Source organism: Girardinichthys multiradiatus, chromosome 12 (assembly GCF_021462225.1).
Source record: "Girardinichthys multiradiatus isolate DD_20200921_A chromosome 12, DD_fGirMul_XY1, whole genome shotgun sequence".
Taxonomy (NCBI): domain Eukaryota; kingdom Metazoa; phylum Chordata; class Actinopteri; order Cyprinodontiformes; family Goodeidae; genus Girardinichthys; species Girardinichthys multiradiatus.
In genome coordinates, this window is record NC_061805.1 from 25,952,063 (window position 1) to 25,971,167 (window position 19,105).

The window sequence follows — 19,105 nt, forward strand, 5'->3', positions numbered from 1 at the left end:
CCACAGGGTCAATATACACGGCCGGGCTGCTATAGCCAAACCTTTGGTCACTCATGCCAATGCCAAACGTCGGTTTCAATGGTGCAAGGAGCGCAAATCTTGGGCTGTGGACAATGTGAAACATGTATTGTTCTCTGATGAGTCCACCGTTACAGTTTTCCCCACATCCAGGAGAGTTACGGTGTGGAGAAGCCCCAAAGAAGCGTACCACCCAGACTGTTGCATGCCCAGAGTGAAGCATGGGGGTGGATCAGTGATGGTTTGGGCTGCCATATTATGGCATTCCCTTGGCCCAATACTTGTGCTAGATGGGCTGCCAAGGACAATCGAACCATTCTTGAGGACCATGTGCATCCAATGGTTCAAACATCGTGTCCTGAAGGCGGTGCCGTGTATCAGGATGACAATGCACCAATACACACAGCAAGACTGGTGAAATATTGGTTTGATGAACATGAAAGTGAAGTTGAACATCTCCCATGGCCTGCACAGTCACCAGAACTAAATATTATTGAACCACTTTGGGGTGTTTTGGAGAAGCGAGTCAGGAAACGTTTTCCTCCACCAGTATCACGTAGGACCTGGCCACTATCCTGCAAGAAGAATGACTTAAAATCCCTCTGACCACTGTGCAGGACTTGTATATGTCATTCCCAAGACGGATTGACGCTGTATTGGCCGCAGAAGGAGGCCCTACACCATACTAATAAATTATTGTGGTCTAAAACCAGGTGTTTCAGTTTCATTGTCCAACCCCGGTAGTACCCAAGTAGTGTGAACCCATCCCGAATACTTGGCTACTAGCTTTACTGTCTGGTTCTGGTCAGTTTACCCTGAATAAAGCCCTTTCCTCACCTACACGCTATACAGTTATTGCAGGAGTTGTGACTGACAGCCTTATCAATCACAGACAACCTTACTCCTTTTTCAGCTACCGGTCAGGGGGTGCTCAGCAAAAACATCTCTCTCCTGATCATCCTTCTTCTGGGCCCCTTTATCCTCTCGTGTTGGACCATTTGTTCGCTACTATACCTCCCAGTGTCGTCTGCTACTATACCCCCCAGTAATGTCTGCACCTCCCAGCATGCATTGCAGCTAACAGTAAGGGGCGTCGCAGCTCTGATGTTACAGTGGGCTATATAAGAACACGGGAGATGCTCTACCATTGCTTTTCCTCCTGCTGGAAACCCAAACGTGGTTACCACGCAACGGGGGCACATCATTCTGGTGAAGAAACTCACATGTGGGTTTTCATTCATTCTGGCTAAACTCGTGCGACGCTCAACAATCTGAAAAGCGTATACTGGGATATGAAGGTCAGCAAGTTTTACCTTACTGATCGAAGGCGTGGAGTTGACACACAACCCAAAAAAAACCCACTGAGGTTTTCCCAAGGAGATTAAATTTTCCTCCTTGGTTTGCTCCAGTTGACTGCTGACGGTCCGTCATATTTGTCCCCTTTGCCAAAGTAACCCCCCCCCCCCCAGAAAAGACGGCACCAAGTAATCCCGTTTTCTTTTATTAAAAGTAGCTTGGGCAGGATAGAGTAGGATTTTAGGGTGATCATTTTACTTTTTCTTATTGTTTTAACTGTGAACATTTAATAATTGTTGCATAGATTACATGGAAAGATCTTACCATGTTTTGACAATTTGTAAAATAATTATTTTCATTTGTTTTTAAGGACCATTTAACCTGAATACTGCTATTAATACTGCAGACCACAACATCGTTTTTCCCATACTTGAACATTATATATATCAAAGACTCTGTTCTGCAGCAGTTTAGGTCCTATTTATCTGGCTGGAGTTTCCCACTCCAAATGTAGCAGTAGCGTTTACATCTGGAGTTCCGCAGGGCTTTATTTGTGGTCCTGTTGTGTTTTCTGTATACATATTTCCTCTGGGTTCCATTTTTAGGATCTATGATTTCCCCTTCCTTGCCGATGATGCACCAATCAGTAGGAAGATTGAATTTGGCCAATTTTCTTTTTTTTATATTCATTAAAAGCTTCCAAATTAACCACTCACTCCATTTTCAATCTATAAACGCACCAACCAGCAACAGGTACAGATGTGCTTTTTTTGTTTAATAAAAATCACATAAAGTGACAATTGTTTTAATTCATAAATAGGGATAGACATGTTGTTCCTTAATTTTCTGTTGGATTCAAAATTACTAGAAACCTAAACAACTGAATCTTTTATGTGTTGAAGTTGTTTACAAATTGGAATTTGTCTAAATTGTAATTAACCAGTCATACCTTAAAGAAAAATGTAAATTGGTGTCGGAAAGAAAAAGCTTTATCTGTGCATCTCTTATTTAGATCAATTTTATTCATGAATATATTAGCAATACTTTAAAACATGCACTGTTTTCTCCTGATGGCATCAAACCATAAATGAATTTGCAATTTCTTCATTTCAATGAAAACAATATCATCTTAAGAAGTCAGAAGTTTTAGACCACCCAGACATCACTCAGGAGCCTTTAGCTTCATCCTCGTTGAGAACCATGGTGCTATTTTTAACAGTTTTTTTTTATCCAAATGTCTTAAGCAAGTAAAAGAAATGGTCAAATCAAGATTTTTTTTAATTAAGCCTTCTAGCCTAAAGGCTTTGGGAAGTCATTTGTGTTTGTATAACAAAACATTTAGACTGCTTTAATTCCTTAAATAAGGACATTGATTAATCACCCCTTAATCATCTAAATCTGGTACAGAATGCTGCTCTGCAACATTTGACGGGAACCAGGAAACAGGATTATATAACTCCAACGCTGTCCTCACTCCACTGGCTTTCTAGCCATTTTAGTTTTTTTAAATGTTGTTTAAGTTTCTCATTGGTCTGTGTGGTCTCAGTGGACACTCATATCTGCAGAATTCTTTTATGCCACCAATTTCTTTTTTTTTTTTACCGTGTCCTGTCCGGCAGAGTATCGCTCAGAATTGTTGTCTGAGTGCCAAGAAAAAGCCCAACAGATTTACTTTCACAAGTGGAGCATTACAGCTAACGCTTTAAAGCGCTGTTTGATATTTATAAAAGAAACTTTATTAGAAACTGCTTTTGTATTATTTTGATTGCAATGGACACGGAGACAGAAACGAAAAGGAAAAAAATGAAGCAAGAAAGAGAAAGGTGGGGCAAAAAGGAAAAAGGGAGAGAAGGAGAAAAGAATAGAGAGAAAGAAGTGTGAAGAGAATACAAGATAACACCCTAGAAGATTGGTTCTACACCTGCAGAAACGTATATAACAACTGCGTTGTTATCGAAAAGTGCTCAGTACTAATGAATGCAAGATGTATTTAGTGGTAACTGCGGCTCAATATATAACATCTGTATATCTGTTAACACCTGAATCTAAACACCTGTGGGTGTAAGTGTGAGCGTGCTTGTGTATATAAGATATGATATACCAATGCGCATTAGATATGATCTTTTACCTAATTATTGATCTCTGGAGATTATCTCAAGACCCCCCACTTTTAAAGACTCACCTTCTCTCTGAGGGTTTTGAATCGATTGAAGCTTAACATCACAATTTAATTTTTATATCTGTTGTTTTTATTTCTTTTATTTGTATTTCTTTTGTTTTCTGATGTATTACTGTAATACTGTGTATTTTATTTCTCAACATCATTCTCAGAAGCGATTTCTTGTAAATTTCTATATAAATAAAGTTGATAATGACCAGTTCCGTATCTTTTTACCATAAACTGAGTAGATTGCTTTCCTTTATTTCAGCCAACATTGTTCACAGATGAGTATAGGATGGGTTTATTAGTCGTGTGTATCAGACTATCACGAGGCCCCCTTAAAAAATGCTTGTAAAACACCAAGGGCTTTCTGTTACAAAGAATGCTCTTTTCTGCAGCTCCTCATATGCAGTCCATACATACATGTTCACTTACAGGAATACCTTCTCTCCGCTCATGTGTTTCAAATGATGTGATGCCGACAGTCATCTGATTTTTTTTTTTTTGGTAACCTATTAGCTTTGCTGTAATGAAACTTTGGGTTTTGTTAAATTGCTTTTGTTACTTTCATGAAGTGCCAAACCTCTGCTGCACATTGTTTCATCCTCTCTACCACAGAAAATCCTGTGTCAGCTGGCTACGGAAGAAGAGGATAGTGCAGCCCCGGCACTGATGAAACATTTGGGTGTGCCAGCCAAAGAATACCATCTTAAAGTGCTCAAAAGGGTATTTTGTTTTTACTGCTTCTGTTTAAAAGCATGCTAGCATGCTGGCTAGAGCCAGGCTAAGAGAATTACATTACATTACGAAAATAAAGTTGGAACATTGCAAGAATAAAGTGACTTTTTATGAGAACCCTTACAAAAAGCACAGTTTTCCATATGTTTGAATATGAGGAATGTTGAGCATCTTATACTTTAGTGTCTGTTTCATAAATAAGGACATTCTTAATCTTTTAGCGGATGAGCATCAAATTATTACCAGTTTCAGGACTTTGAAACGATTTTTTCCCCAAAACAAATTCTCTTAGCCTGGCCCTAATACTCTGTCATATTCTTGCATTGCATTTTGATTTTATTTTCTTTAATTTTTTTATTTTTGTATTTCAGATGGTGACACTGATGCAGGAAAGCATTGGGAAGAGTCAGTGCTCTCAGAGCAGCAGAAATCAGGGGTAAATAAAATTCACAGTCAAACAAACATGACTTAGTGTTTGATATTTTTTAGTTCTGCTTACTGATTGTGAAATTGCAGAACATTATATAAATCCTGATAGATTTAAATATGATGTTTAATTATCTGTTAGTCAGTTACACACAGGAGCAGTGCTTCATATTCCTACAAAAGCTGCAAAAGTTGTTATGCTGTTTGTGATTGTTATAAAAGAAAGTAAATGAATGTAATTAATAATAATTCAGTTCCAAAAGGCATAATTAATCTTTCTTTAAAACAAAAAAACATATTTTTAGCATGGGTGCATCATTTCATATTGTTTAAAACTTAGAATTAAAATTTCATATCTGCTTCATTAATGTACTGTACTCAAAACAAACATTATATTTGCAATAACAAGACAAAAGCACAGAAATCAACTATAAATATGTGCAATGAAAAACATTAGGTAAAGGACATATCAACAGCAAATATTAGTGACTGTGTGTGCCTACAGGGCAATCAATTGTTGAATGACAAACAAAGTTATGCATTTACAGACTGGAAAATATTAGTAGACATGAACTCTAACCACAACCTATCATTCTGTCTCCACAGTAATACAAATATCAATAACATTTACCACACCCCTCACAGGTGTTCATGTACCAGTATTCAGGCTGCATCAGAGGCTTGGGTTCCTCTCATCAAATGTCCTGAAACATCCCCTGTTATTGGGGCTTTGCTGCAACAGCCAGTGAATTGCATCAGAGAAGGTCTGAGTGAAAACTTCCTTGATGCGCTACACTCTGCCTACTCAAGGTACTGTAAACATTTATAGTGTATTAAGTGGTGCTAAGGTGTTTTAGAAAAATAAGCTAACGATCTCAGTTGACTGTTCATTTGAGCTGTCAAGAATTTTGCGGTGTTGCAGTTCTAAGAGGGATGTAAAATCTTTGTTTCTGGAAAGGTTGGTCTTCTGAAATGCTATAAAAACCTATAGATGTGAAAAAACAGACTCCATAAAATGTACAGATCTTTATCAATAAATGTTCACATATTGATATCAAATGAATTTTGTTATTGCTGAAAAATAAATAATTTAATTGTAGTTATATTAACCTTGTTTTGCTCATTAATGATATCAACAAAAATACATTTTCTGAGGAAAACGTAGAACACCATACTGCCTAATGATCTGACTTCCTGCCATAAAACTCTTCTTGAAGCCATCTACCAATCTGAGGAAAGTTTTCCCCACTCCTCACTTTCAGCATTAAGATGTTTGAGAGGTTTCTGCATGTACAGCCAAGTCACCTGAAAATGTCTCAAAAGGACCAAGATCTGGACTTTGACTTTCCATTTTTTGTATCCTTTTTCCAAGTATTTATACACGATATAATTTATGGTGGTTTCTGTGATGGTGAGCTGACCAGATCTTGCTGCAGCAAAGCTTCCCCAAATCATGACACGTCCACCTCCATTTTTCAAAGTTGGTATGATGTTTTTTTCCTGATGTATTTGGTTTACATTAAACATGTCCTCTGTTCTGGTGTCCAGATATTTCAGTTTTAGTCGTCTCTGTCCAAAGAAATTCATTCCGGAAGTCCTGGGGCCTCATGTATGAAAGTGTGTGCAACTTTCATACTAAAAGTTGGTGGTAGGGAGAAATTCTGAAACTTGCGGCGCACATGTTTGAAAGCGTGTGTAGACATGTCATCACACACATAGCCTTCATACATCCCAATTTGTGGTGAAACCAAAGTGGGATTTATCAAAACCAACATCTACTTAAATGACTATAGGGACTCAAAGCTGACTGAAAATAAAAGGTTTGTTGGCTCGTAGCCTACCTGTTTTGTCTTTTTCAAATCCAAACCGTGCTGTCTAGCTGCTGCATTGAGCTTAATCATAGCTTGATGCTGATAATTGTAAAGTATACCAAATTATTGTTATGAGGTGAATATGCCTTCCATATTTCTACTAGGACACACACATTATGTGAACTACTATAAATCTTTAAAACCATTCTGGACGTTACATAAAAAAACTGAAAATTACCTAGAAGCCAGCTATCGTGCACGATGACTGATTGACGTTTTTTCCCAACAGAAATATTATACCTAAAATAATTATAATTTTTATAGTTTAAAGGAATCATGAACTGAGAAGGCCATCGTGCCATTGCATTTTTGAGACACAATTGCGCATATAGGTTGCACATATATTGAATTAAAATGTCTTCTATTCATATATTCATATTAACTTACAGTTGGGGTCCTTATAGCTATAAGTGCAGTCCATCGCTCTAATTACATTCAGAAATCGGCTCCACGCTGCAAATGAGAGCCACAGTTTAGGGGAACTTAATATATCTGAGCAACATAAGGATGAGGCAGGCCCGTATGGCTGGCATGGCACGGCTCAGGAATAACTGTTAAATACCCAACATGTCAGTCCGCTCCTTCTGAAAAGCTCCGGTTGAAGGGACCGCAGCGTAGTGAGAACTTGATTTGGCAGTGCCGACCCACGGTTCCTCCTGGGTTCCCTCTGTAACACTGAGGCCAGTTCCATGCAGAGCTCCAAGATGATGCCCTGGGCATTCTGAACCGGCATGCATCATCATGTGCCAGCAGGTCAGTACAATCTCAAACAAAAAATACGGTGACAAAACAGAGGAAGTTTTACAGTTTATATCCAACTGAAGTTGTTTCCATCATTTTCTGACTTGTGTTACGTTATTGTAATTCAGTTTAATCGCGAGAACTTAAACCATAAACGCTCAAACTCATGAAAAAACATCAGGTTTGATGCCCCATGAATTAAATAAAACTGAATGGGGTCATATTTCAGTGTATTTAGGGGAGGTTTAGTTATATGCAGTTTGTTATTGTCAATTGAATAAGTTTGTGTTCTGCCGCACATTTTTAGGGCAGGTCAGAAGTTTGCGTGGATTTCCGCACACTTTTGTTAATTTTTTTACATGCCAAGTTGTGCGTAAAACATTGTGGCATAAAGTTATGCACACTTTGAATATGAGGCCCCTGGTCTTTGCCTACGTTCTCTTCATTCTGACCTTTATGATTTTATTAGACAGCAAATTTTTCCATAAATACCAACTGTAAAAGTTAAACTTGTGAAGTCTTATTCTGTAACTGCATTTCATCTTAACAGTAGCAAGATCCTGTTGTAATGCTAGTAATGGCATTTCAGTATTTCTGGAGACTTCTTGGCATTTTGCGGTCTGCTTTCATTGTGAACATCCTTGGACGACCAGACCTGGGCATGCTGGCAGTTGTGTTGAATGTCCTCCACTTGTACTCTTTTCTTCGTGCTGTGCAAAGTCTGATTTCAAATTCTTTTGAGACTTCTTCCAACTTCTTTCCAAACTCTTAAACATCTATATTCTTCTTTCTGAAGGCCTCAAACACCTCTTAAGTGTCACCTTGGTGTTTAAGTCTCACTTTAACAGTCAGGAACACACCAAGCTAAATGTCTGAGGTTTAAACAAGGAACATCTTCTTCAGCATGCTGAGTAATGCTGTTCAAATTCGAAGGCCTTCCTGTAATATTAGCTGTTGTAAGTTTAAATATTGGGGATGTCCTTATTTATTCCTTGCCGGAGATTGTATTTCTTGAAAGGTAATTTTTTAAAGTTAATATTAGTGACATTTAAATATATATAAATATGTATGTATCAAAATATGTTAGAAACACACAAGCTGCCATAGGGTGATCATGTCATGATCAGCCTGTGTTAGGTTTTGAGTTTGAGTTTCTTGTCTGTTTTCTCTACTTCTGTTGATGTTAGTTCAGTTCATTTCATCATTCATTCTGGTTTAGATTACTTACTTGGAATCCTATGTTAGATGTTTGCGTTTGTTCTTCCATGTAGCTCTGGTTTCTCCATGTGTATCTTCTTTAGTTAGTTCTATTGTTATTTCTGTTCAACCCTAACCCTTAGATGTTTTGTTGTACCCCTGGATTCCCTGCTCATATGTGTTAATTTGTCTCTTTCCGTCGATTGTCTCTCTCTCTCACCTGCTGTTTCAGATTTCTCCTGATTACCTCCCATTGTTCATTGGTTCACTCTCCATCCTACCCCAGTATTTATACTCTAAGGTTTTCATTTCATGCCACTACTGTTGACTACTTACTTCATGCATGTAACCCTGCCTCTCTAAGTTTTGCCTGTGTTTAAATGATTAAAGATTTGTTCTACTCACCATGCGACTCAATTCTGATCCGCATGTTGGCCCTAAAAACACTTTAAGAGAGAACGATCTAATCAGAAGGACCGAGCAGACAGTTACGACTTGGAACTGATCCCGGTGGATCCACCAACAGAAGGAAGAGGCAAGAACCATGTATGGGTACAATATTGAAATCCTCACCTGTTCCCTGTGACTGGAGGAGATGGAGGAGACCTTTAGAAGGTCTAAGATGGTGCTGGCCAGGACTGCTCCTCTCCGCCTCCAAAACTCCAGCCTCGGCAGATCTGGCTGATGTTTTCTGTCTGCTGGCCGCTGCTTTCTTTTTGCACGGCATCGCCGTCAGCAATCCGCAGTAGCAGCAGTAGAACCTCCCTTGTTGGCAGCGGCGGAGCCTCCCAGTCCTCTGGACCGAGTGGACGGGGGATTTAAAGGGGGTCTGGTCATTATGTCTGTGTATCTCCACCTCCTCAATTCCCCCAGTTCACCTTGGCGTTGGCATGGAGATTTCTAACCAGCTGATGGACTGACTGGAGGACTGGAGCAATTTTTCCCACAGAGCATCTTGACTCCGGAAATGACTGAGCATCAGAGAGCTCTGACGCAGATCTTTTCTCCCATCTCTGAGGGTTCAGCTGGTGCCTCTGCTTCTGTCTCTGGGGATCTGATGGCAGTTTCCACCCTGATCTCTGTTAGCCAGGTGACATCTCTGCTCCAGCCTCTAAGCATCCGGAAGGCTCCATTCCACCAGCTGCTACACTTCCCGTTTTCTCCTCATCCCACCGAAAGCTAAGTCATCAGTCCCATTTCAGAAGGTCGGTCTTGCGCATCCAATCTCCCCCCCCGAGGGTTGTGCCGATGTCTCCTTCCGAGCTCTGGAGGGTCTGGTTGAAACCTACCTCGTCTCTCCGATGTCGCTGACCTGGCTTCAAGCTTCCAGCTGTAAAGCAAACTCCACGTCTCTGGTTACTGCTCCTTTAGCGCCATCCAGTGGGCCTTGGCAGGAAATGACTGACTCTTTTCCCCTTGTTTAGCCTTCCGATGCTGAGTTCGCTGCTCTATGTCCCCAAAGCGCGGCTATGTCATCCTCATCAACACCACTATCTGCTCCTCCTAATCAGTCATCTACACTCCTGATTCTGCCATCTCCAGCACTGCCATCTACACTCCCAGGTTTGGTATCACCAAACTCCTCTACACTCCTGGCTCAGTCTTCATTATCCTCATCTACACCATCATCATCTTCATCACGTCTTCAGAGCAGTTCAGAGAAGCCCGCTTTTGTCCTCAGTGTGCTGCTGATGTCTGCCTCAACCTTCTGTGCTCGCCACAGATGGCGTCGCAAAATGGACGCTTCTGCTCACGCCACTGGGGGTCAGCGCAACGTTTCAGCTTCTGCTCTCGCCTCTGAGGGTCAGACGGACGGCTCTGCCTCCGAGGGTCACCTCGACGCTTTAGCCTCCGAGGGTCACCCCGACGCTTTAGCCTCTGAGGGTCAGCCCGACGTCTCTGCCTCTGAGGGTCGGCCTGAAACTTCTGCCTCTGAGGGTCAGACACGACGACATCTCTGCCTCTGAGGGTCAGCCCAACGCCATTGCTTCTTCTGACCAGCCATCACCATCATTGTTCCCATTACCACCATGGTTCTAAAAATTTTGTGAATTAGTTTAAATCTTTATTTTCATACATTAAAACCCATATAAATAATTTGTGTTATCACTGAACAGTTCGAAGGCATTCAGTAATATAATTACTATACCATGCCAACATATATCCAGATTAAAAATTCTGGAGTAGAGGAATTATCTCCATTATACCAAATCAACCTTTCTTTTAATTACACTTCAATTTTTGGAAATTGATGAGATTAGCAGCTCTGTTCAATACTTGTTTTGCATTTTTTCTGAGATCAAATTCTAAATTTCTTTATATTTAAAAAAATTAGAATTGGTCAGTCTCTTTTTCTTATGTTGCATAAATATTCAGATATCCAATTGGAAAATTCCAGATCCATTTGTTTATTCTTAGTTTATCGCATTTTCTGGATTAATGTTTTATACCCAGCTGTATGCTAATATCCAGATAGTGTGAAATTGTAACATTTTATAGATTTTAAAATATGATGTAAACCTAAAAAATACATTTCCAGATGTGGCCTGCCACTGGAGGAAGAGGCCGTTGTGTCTCTGTGGTGTCACAGCCTGTCCAGCATGGAGGACGCTGTGCTCAGTCTGCTGGAGTCTACCACTGCAGCAGGATCGACAGCAAATAAGATTGAGGAGCAAGTAACAAAGTCGTTGTTGGTGGGTTCTCTCTTTTATTATTGTAAAAATATGTCAAATCATAGTCAGGGCGGATTACAAATCTGGCCTTATTTGGCATGAAATACAGAGGGGTTTTGAATTTTGTTTTTTCTCTAAAGTATCTTGTAGCTTTTCTTAAATGTTGAGTTTACAAATTTACAGTGTCTTTCCCAGAGACGGTTGGGTTTGAATTTGATTCTTTTACATTCCAGATCTTTTTTCTAATGAGAACGTAGATAGTGAGGCATGACAAAAGCAGTTGTTGAAACAGTTTGCGAGGTGTGATCTTAAATAGACAGTATTCAAAAATGAAGATTTGAACAGAACTTATCTTAAGATCAACAAGTAAGGTTCAAATTAATGTTATACAGACTAGATTGATTAAAAAACACATTTTTTGTATTTTAGGCATGTTAAATTTCTTACTGACATTATTATAAACTGTATAACACGATAGAATTATTTTTATTTAAAACAAAAAGAAATAATTATTCTAACCGCTGCAAAATAATATAACACACAGATAATTAGCTTTATAAAAAAAATTGTTATCTGTAGTATTTATTGTTATTTTGATTCTGATACATAGACTTTGGCAGTAATATAGCATAACAACCAACAGAATTTAGGAGTAGCTTTTGAGGACTTACTGTGTCAAATATTATACCTGTGAGTCCTTCTGCTCTTTATAAATTAAAACAGATATTTTTATTTGACCCTTACTTAACCAGTTAAAACACTCATTAAAAATAAAATCTCTTTTTTAAGAGGGACTTGGCAAGCTGACATTGCCTGGTTAATTAGATAAGCTATCTGCTCAGGTAGCCAGCCAGCAGTTGCCTGCTTAAGTTTTTAGCTTACTATCTGGTTTTAAAATAGTTAAACCTTATAACAGTAGGGAGGTTTACATGTACATTGGTAATCGGAGTAAATCAGAATGAAAATGCGTAATGTAAATGTGCCAATATGAATATTGTGATTGAATTCAGCTCGGTCAGAATGAAATTGTATTTCGAATGAGAGGGACGGTTTATGCTGATTGTCAATCTGAATGTTGTGTATGTAAACAGGTGTTCGGATCATGTCATTCTGATTGTGGCAAACTGACATGACTGCATGTGTGCCCTATGTCAAGGTGCCGCATTTCTACCTTTAGTATCAAAACTTGCAAGAATGTTAATTTCCTCCAGCTCTCATCCTGTAATGCAAGAACAGCAACAACATGTGTTGCTGACCCTGTAGCTTAATTAAAGTTACCAATAACACCTCGACAGCCCTCAGAACCTGAGCTGGGTCCATTCTGGTCGGTAATGGCCAACACATTATATTGTTTGTTCCGCAGAGGAAGTTATTCGTCTGTTTAAGGTAAATGTGACAACTCTGCACATGTCAAAGTGCTTATATTCTGAATAAAGCTTGGTGCATATAAACACACGCCATGATCAGATTTTTTGAGTTTGTGTCCATATAAACGGTTGTGTTCAGATTTGTTTATTTCAATCCAATCAATAAAATTTACTCATAGCTAATGATAAGTGGTGCTCCTTGGGAGCCAGCAGGACCGCATCATCTGCAAAAAGAAGAGATGAAATCCACTGGTCCCCAAACCAGACCCCCTCCGGCCCTTGGCTGCGCCTAGAAATCCTCTGAAAGTTAGGACCGGTGACAAAGGGCAGCCCTTCTGGAGTCCACCATGCACTGGGAACAAGTCTGACTTGGTGCCGGCAATGCAAACCAAACTCCTGCTCCGCTTGTACAAAGACTGGATGGCCCCTAATAAAAAGCCCCGACTCCATACTCCTGGAGCACCCCCTACAGGGCGCCATGAGGGGCACAGTCGAATGACTTCTCCAGGTCCACAAAACACATGTGGACCGGTTGGGCAAACTCCCATGAACTCTCGAGTACTCTGTAGAGGGTATAGAGCTGGTCCAGTGTTCCACGGCCGGGACGAAAACCACACCGCTCCTCCTGAAAACGAGGTTCAACTGTCGGCCGAACTCTCCTCTCCAATACCCTGGCGGAGGCCTTACCAGGGAGGCTGAGGAATGTGTTCCCCCTATAGTTGGAACACACCCTCCAGTCACCCTTCTTATGAAGGGCTCCCCATCCCCACTGTAAACAGTGTTGGCTAAGCACTGCTTCCCCCCCCGAGGTGCTGGACGTTTGCCAGAACGCTTGGCCTCACGGTACCCGTCAGCAGCCTCAGGAGTCCCACAATTTTCAGATCGGGGCGTGCATTCCTCGGATCACACCTCTCCAGGTGTCACTGTCGTTTTCCACGTGGGCGTTGAAGTCCCCCAGCAGAATAATGGAGTCCCTGGGAGGGGCACTATGCAGCACCCCCGACAGGGACGCCAAGAAGGCTGGGTACTCCGCTCTACCGCTCAGCTTGTAGGCCGAAACAACACCCAGAGCCCTGTTCCCAACCCGAAGGCGCAGGGATGCGACCCTCTCATCCACTGGGGTAAACCCCAACACGAGACGGCTGAGCTTGGGGGGCAACAAGCAAACCCACCCCAGCCCGCCGCCTCTCCCCACGGGTCTTTGAAACTTTTAAAATCTTGCTGTGTGCCATAACGGAGACAGGCAGATGCAGAGATGTTTTATCGCTCAAGTTTTGATGGGTTTCCTGAAACACATTTTACAAACATATGTTTATATATGGCTGCACGGTGGCGCAGTTGGTAGCACTGTTGCCTTGCAGCAAGAAGGTCCTGGGTTCGATTCCCAGCCGGGGGCCTTTCTGCATGGAGTTTGCATGTTCTCCCCGTGCATGCGTGGGTTCTCACCGGGTACTCCGGCTTCCTCCCACAGTCCAAAAACATGCCTGTTAGGTTAATTGGTAACTCTAAAATTGCCCTTAGGTGTATGAATGAGTGTGTGTATGGTTGTATGTGTGTTGCCCTGCGATGGACTGGCGACCTGTCCAGGGTGTACCCCGCCTCTCGCCCATAGACTGCTGGAGATAGGCACCAGCTCCCCCGTGACCCACTATGGAATAAGCGGTAGAAAATGACTGACTGACTGACTGACTATGTTTATATATATATATATATATATATATATATATATATATATATATACACACTGCTCAAAAAAATAAAGGGAACACTCAAATAAGACATCCTAGATCTGAATGAATGAAATATTCTCATTGAATACTTTGTTCTGTACAAAGTTGAATGTGCTGACAACAAAATCACACAAAAATCATTCAATGGAAATAAAATTTATTAACCAATGGGGCCTGGATTTGGAGTCAGGCACAAAATTAAAGTAGAAAAACACACTACAGGCTGATCCAACTTTGATGTAATGTCCTTAAAACAAGTCAAAATGAGGCCCAGTATTGTGTGTGGCCTCCACGTTCCTGTATGACCTCCCTACAACGCCTGGGCATGCTCCTGATGAGACGGTGGATGGTCTCCTGAGGGATGTCCTCCCAGACCTGGACTAAAGCATCCACCAACTCCTGGACAGTCTGAGGGGCAACGTGATGTTGGTGGATGGAGCGAGACATGATGTCCCAGATGTGCTCAATCGGATTCAGGTCTGGGGAACGGAGGGGCCAGTCCATAGCTTCAATGTCTTCATCTTGCAGAAACTGCTGACACACTCCAGCCACATGAGGTCCAGCATTGTCCTGCATTAGGAGGAACCCAGGGCCAACCGCACCAGCATATGATCTCACAAGGGGTCTGAGGATCTCATCTCGGTACCTAATGGCAGTCAGGCTACCTCTGGCGAGCACATGGAGGGCCGTGTGGCCCACCAAAGAAATGTCACCCCACACCATTACTGACCCACTGCCAAACCAGTCGTGCTGAAGGATGTTGCGGGCAGCAGATTGTTCTCCACGGTGTCTCCAGACTCTGTCACGTCTGTCACATGTGCTCAGTGTGAACCTGCTTTCATCTGTGAAGAGCACAGGGCACCAGTAGCGAAATTGCCAATCATGGTGTTCTCTGGCAAACGCCAAGCGTCCTGCTCGGTGTTGGGCTGTGAACACAACCCCCATTTGTGGACGTCGGGCCCTCATACCATCCTCATGGAGTCGGTTTCTAACCGTTTGTGCAGACGCATTGACATTTGTGGCCTGCTGGAGGTCATCTTGCAGGGCTCTGGCAGTGCTCCTCCTGTTCCTCCTTGCACAAAGGCAGAGGTAGCAGTCCTGCTGCTGGGTTGTTGCCCTCCTACGGCCTCCACCACGTCTCCTGGTGTACTGGCCTGTCTCCTGGTAGCGCCTCCAGGCTGTGGACACTACGCTCGCATTGATGTGCCATCCTGGATGAGCTGCACTACCTGAGCCACTTGTGTGGGTTGTAGAGTCCGTCTCATGCTACCAGGAGTGTGAAAGCACCACCGACATTCAAAAGTGACCAAAACATCAGCCTTATAGGTACTGAGAAGTGGTCTGTGGTCCCCACCTGCAGAACCACTCCTTTATTAAGTGAGTCTTGCTAATCACCAAAGATTCCCCCTGTTGTCTATTCCATTTGTACAACAACATGTGAAATTAATTGTCAATCAGTGTTGCTTCCTAAGTGGACAGTTTGATTTCACAGAAGTTTGATTTACTTGGAGATATATTGTGTTGTTTAAGTGTTCCCTTTATTTTCTTGAGCAGTGTGTGTATATATATATATATATATATATATGTGTATATATATATATATATATATATATATATATATATATACAATGTATATGTATATATATATATATATATATGTATATATATATATATATATATATATATATATACAATGTATATGTATATATATATATATATATATATATATATATGTATATATATACAATGTATATGTTTATAAAAGTTTGGACACACCTTCTCATTCAAAGAGTTTTCTTTATTTTCATGACTATGAATATTGTAACTTCACACTGAAGGCATCAAAACTATGAATTAACACATGTGGAATTATATACTGAACAAAAAAGTGTGAAACAACTGAAAATATGTCTTATATTCTTGGGCTTGAAATCCTACTTATTAAACCTGACAGGGCACACCTGTGAAGTGAAAACCATTTCAGGTGACTACCTCTTGAAGCTCATCAACAGAAAGCCAAGAGTGTGCAGAACAGTACTCAAAGCAAAAGGTGGCTACTTTGAAGAACCTAGAATATAAGACATATTCTCAGTTGTTTCACACTTTTTTGTTCAGTATATAATTCCACATGTGTTAATTCATAGTTTTGATGCCTTCAGTGTGAAGCTACAATATTCATAGTCATGAAAATAAAGAAAACTCTTAGAATGAGAAGGTGTGTCCAAACATTTGGTCTGTACTGTATATATGTTTGTAAAAAATAAAATATATGTTTTTATATATATATATATATATATATATAGAGAGAGAGAGAGAGAGAGATTTTCTTTTTCCCATACACCTTAAACGGTAAACTAAACACCAGATTTATTTTGCTTTTGTTCTGCTTTGCCGAGCTCTAGACCACATCTCACATCATTTGGCTGTGATATCATACTTGCTATCGTTTGAATGGTTCAGTTCTCCTCACTTGATATGGCCTGTGACTTTTTTTCATTTAGGGGATTGCCATCACTGATCCTCATCTGTGCAAAATAAAAATCTACAGTTTGTTACCCAAAGAGAGGCTGATTTTAGTCTACAGAGGCAAGTTGTTTTTTTTCCAGATTTCCTTTAAGCAATGGCAGAATAACAGGATTAGTGTGAAGTAATTACATTTGCCACAGATACTACGCTAACAAAAATGTAATAAAGTGAAATCTGAGTCTTGCAAAGTCTGTAAATTCAACATGCTTTCTACATATTGTTTTTGCCAGACTTCTGTACATATCCAAAAACCTATTCAGACAAAGTTAGTCATTGGTATCTTGTTTACCAAGTTACTGATTTCATTTTTTGGCATTTAGGGATGTCGGTGAAATTTAAGTGGGAAAGAAAGACTTACCTTCCTTTTTTAACTAAACAACTAAGGTCAGGTTTGCCAGGCTTTGCTGCTCTTTTTATCCAGTAGTGATGGTCTACTTAAGCTGTGTATATGTCAGGATGGGAACTGAATATATCTGTGTTTACAGATAGTTCTCACAAATTAAGAGAGCTTCGAATACACTAGTCCATATTCATTTGGGTTACTACCATTCCATATACAGAGATTAAACCTGTAGGATAAATTTGCTTGAATCTGTCATTTTGGGTATGGAGTAACTGTTCTGTCAGAAAGTTAGTTTTATAAATAAAGGGGGTAGAGAAGAAAGTGAAAAAGTATTTGTCCATTTACATATTTCTTTGTGGGGTTTTTTTTGGTCACTCTTAAATGTTACAGTTAACTAAACAAATTTCAAATTTGTCGGAGAATGATAAACTGAGTTATTTACTCACTAATAGAAAAGTTTTCAAATGAGGATTTAATTTACTAGAAGAATAGAAATAAAATTCAGGTCTCTCAGCAGACAAGTAAAAGGCAAATGGAAGCATGCAGGCACAAACAAAGGTAAAAAAAAACAAGTGTAGGCTGTAAAGTAAGGGGATATTTACAACTAAGAAAAAAAAATAATGTGCGGTTATTAAAATGGCTCAGATTAAATTATGTGTGCCACTGAGAAGAGTGGTTTTGAAAATATACTTTAACTTAATAATTGGTTGTGGCATCCTTGGCAGCAACAACCGTCATCCAATAGTTGTAGCAACTTGCGATCTGTTTTATTGACATCCTTTCGGCCCACTTTTCTCTGCAGAATTTTTGCCACATTGGTGGGTTTTCAAGGATGAAAAGTCCAGCCACACCATCTCAACCAGATTTAAGTCTAGGCATTGACTAGGCCACCTTAAAACCTCCTATTTTGTTTATTTTGACTCCTTCAGAGTTGGACTTACTGAGTCATTACTTTGAGTCATTGTCCTGCTGTGTTACACAAGTGTGTGCCTGGGCTGAAGGTCACAAGTGATGGCTGGACATTTTCCTTTAGGAGTTTCTGCTAGAGAACAGAAAAATGGTTCCTTTACTTACGGCCTGTTGCCTGGGTCCCATAGTTGCAAAACAAACCCAGACCATCACACTACCACCACCATGTTTGACTGTTGATATGTTTTTACTCAAATGTTGTGTTAATTTTATGTGATGTAGTAGAATGCACTACTTCCAAAAAGTTCCTATGCTTGTCCCATTACATTGAATAATTTTCCAAAAGTCTTGGGGGATTTACGTAATCAATGTGAGACGGACCTCAATGCTCTTTTTGGTTAAAAGCAGTTGTTGCCTTCTCCCATGCATGTCATTTTAGCCCATTCTCTTATTGTTTAATAATGAACAATGGCATTTACTGCGCCAACTGGGTTCTGCAGTGTTTTAGATGCCGTTCTGGGCTCTGTTGTGACCTCTTGGATTAGTCACCTATGTGCTCTTGGGGTGATATTGGCACTCTGGACACCTGTTCTGTGTTTTCTGTATTTGTGGAAAATCGCCCTGTTATGTTTGATGAAGACTCAGTCATAGCCCTTAGAAATGCCTTCGTAATCCTTTCCAGGCTGATAAATGTCACTGACTTTGCTTCTCATCTATTCATTCATTTCTCTAGATCAGACCATAATGCGTTGCTGATTGAGATCTTTGAGCCTACTTTGCTTTGTCAGATGGGTGTTTTTAAGTGATTTCTTAATTCTACAATGTGTTGGACCACGTGTTTGCTGAATATTGGACCACTTGCATGTTGCTGGACGCCACCAGGCCTCCTGGCGTTTTCCGCCATTTTGTATCCAGGACAGTCCGTTCCTACAGATCCCGTCGGACATTGCGACTGATATGACGGGGCGCCCCAAGTCTGATGTCACAGGACGCTATATAGGAAGGCGCCCATTTTGACCATTTGCTTTTTCAGCTGAGGACCGTGACAGTGACACGGTTACCAACATCTGAAGCATCACCTGGAGAAGAGTCCCGAGTGGATCTCATTTC

The 19,105-nt window shown here is 40.6% G+C and overlaps 1 protein-coding gene across 5 annotated transcripts in view; it reads left to right on the plus strand.

Moving 5' to 3' along the window:
- fancc (FA complementation group C) overlaps positions 1-19,105 on the plus strand; it is a 52,632-nt gene that overhangs the window by 17,193 nt on the left and 16,334 nt on the right. For all 5 annotated transcript variants that reach the window (XM_047380337.1, XM_047380335.1, XM_047380334.1 and 2 more), the window contains 4 exons: positions 4,094-4,201; positions 4,585-4,649; positions 5,285-5,449; positions 10,988-11,141. In XM_047380337.1, the coding sequence (XP_047236293.1) occupies positions 4,094-4,201; positions 4,585-4,649; positions 5,285-5,449; positions 10,988-11,141 (492 nt within the window). The remainder of the gene's footprint in view (positions 1-4,093; positions 4,202-4,584; positions 4,650-5,284; positions 5,450-10,987; positions 11,142-19,105) is intronic.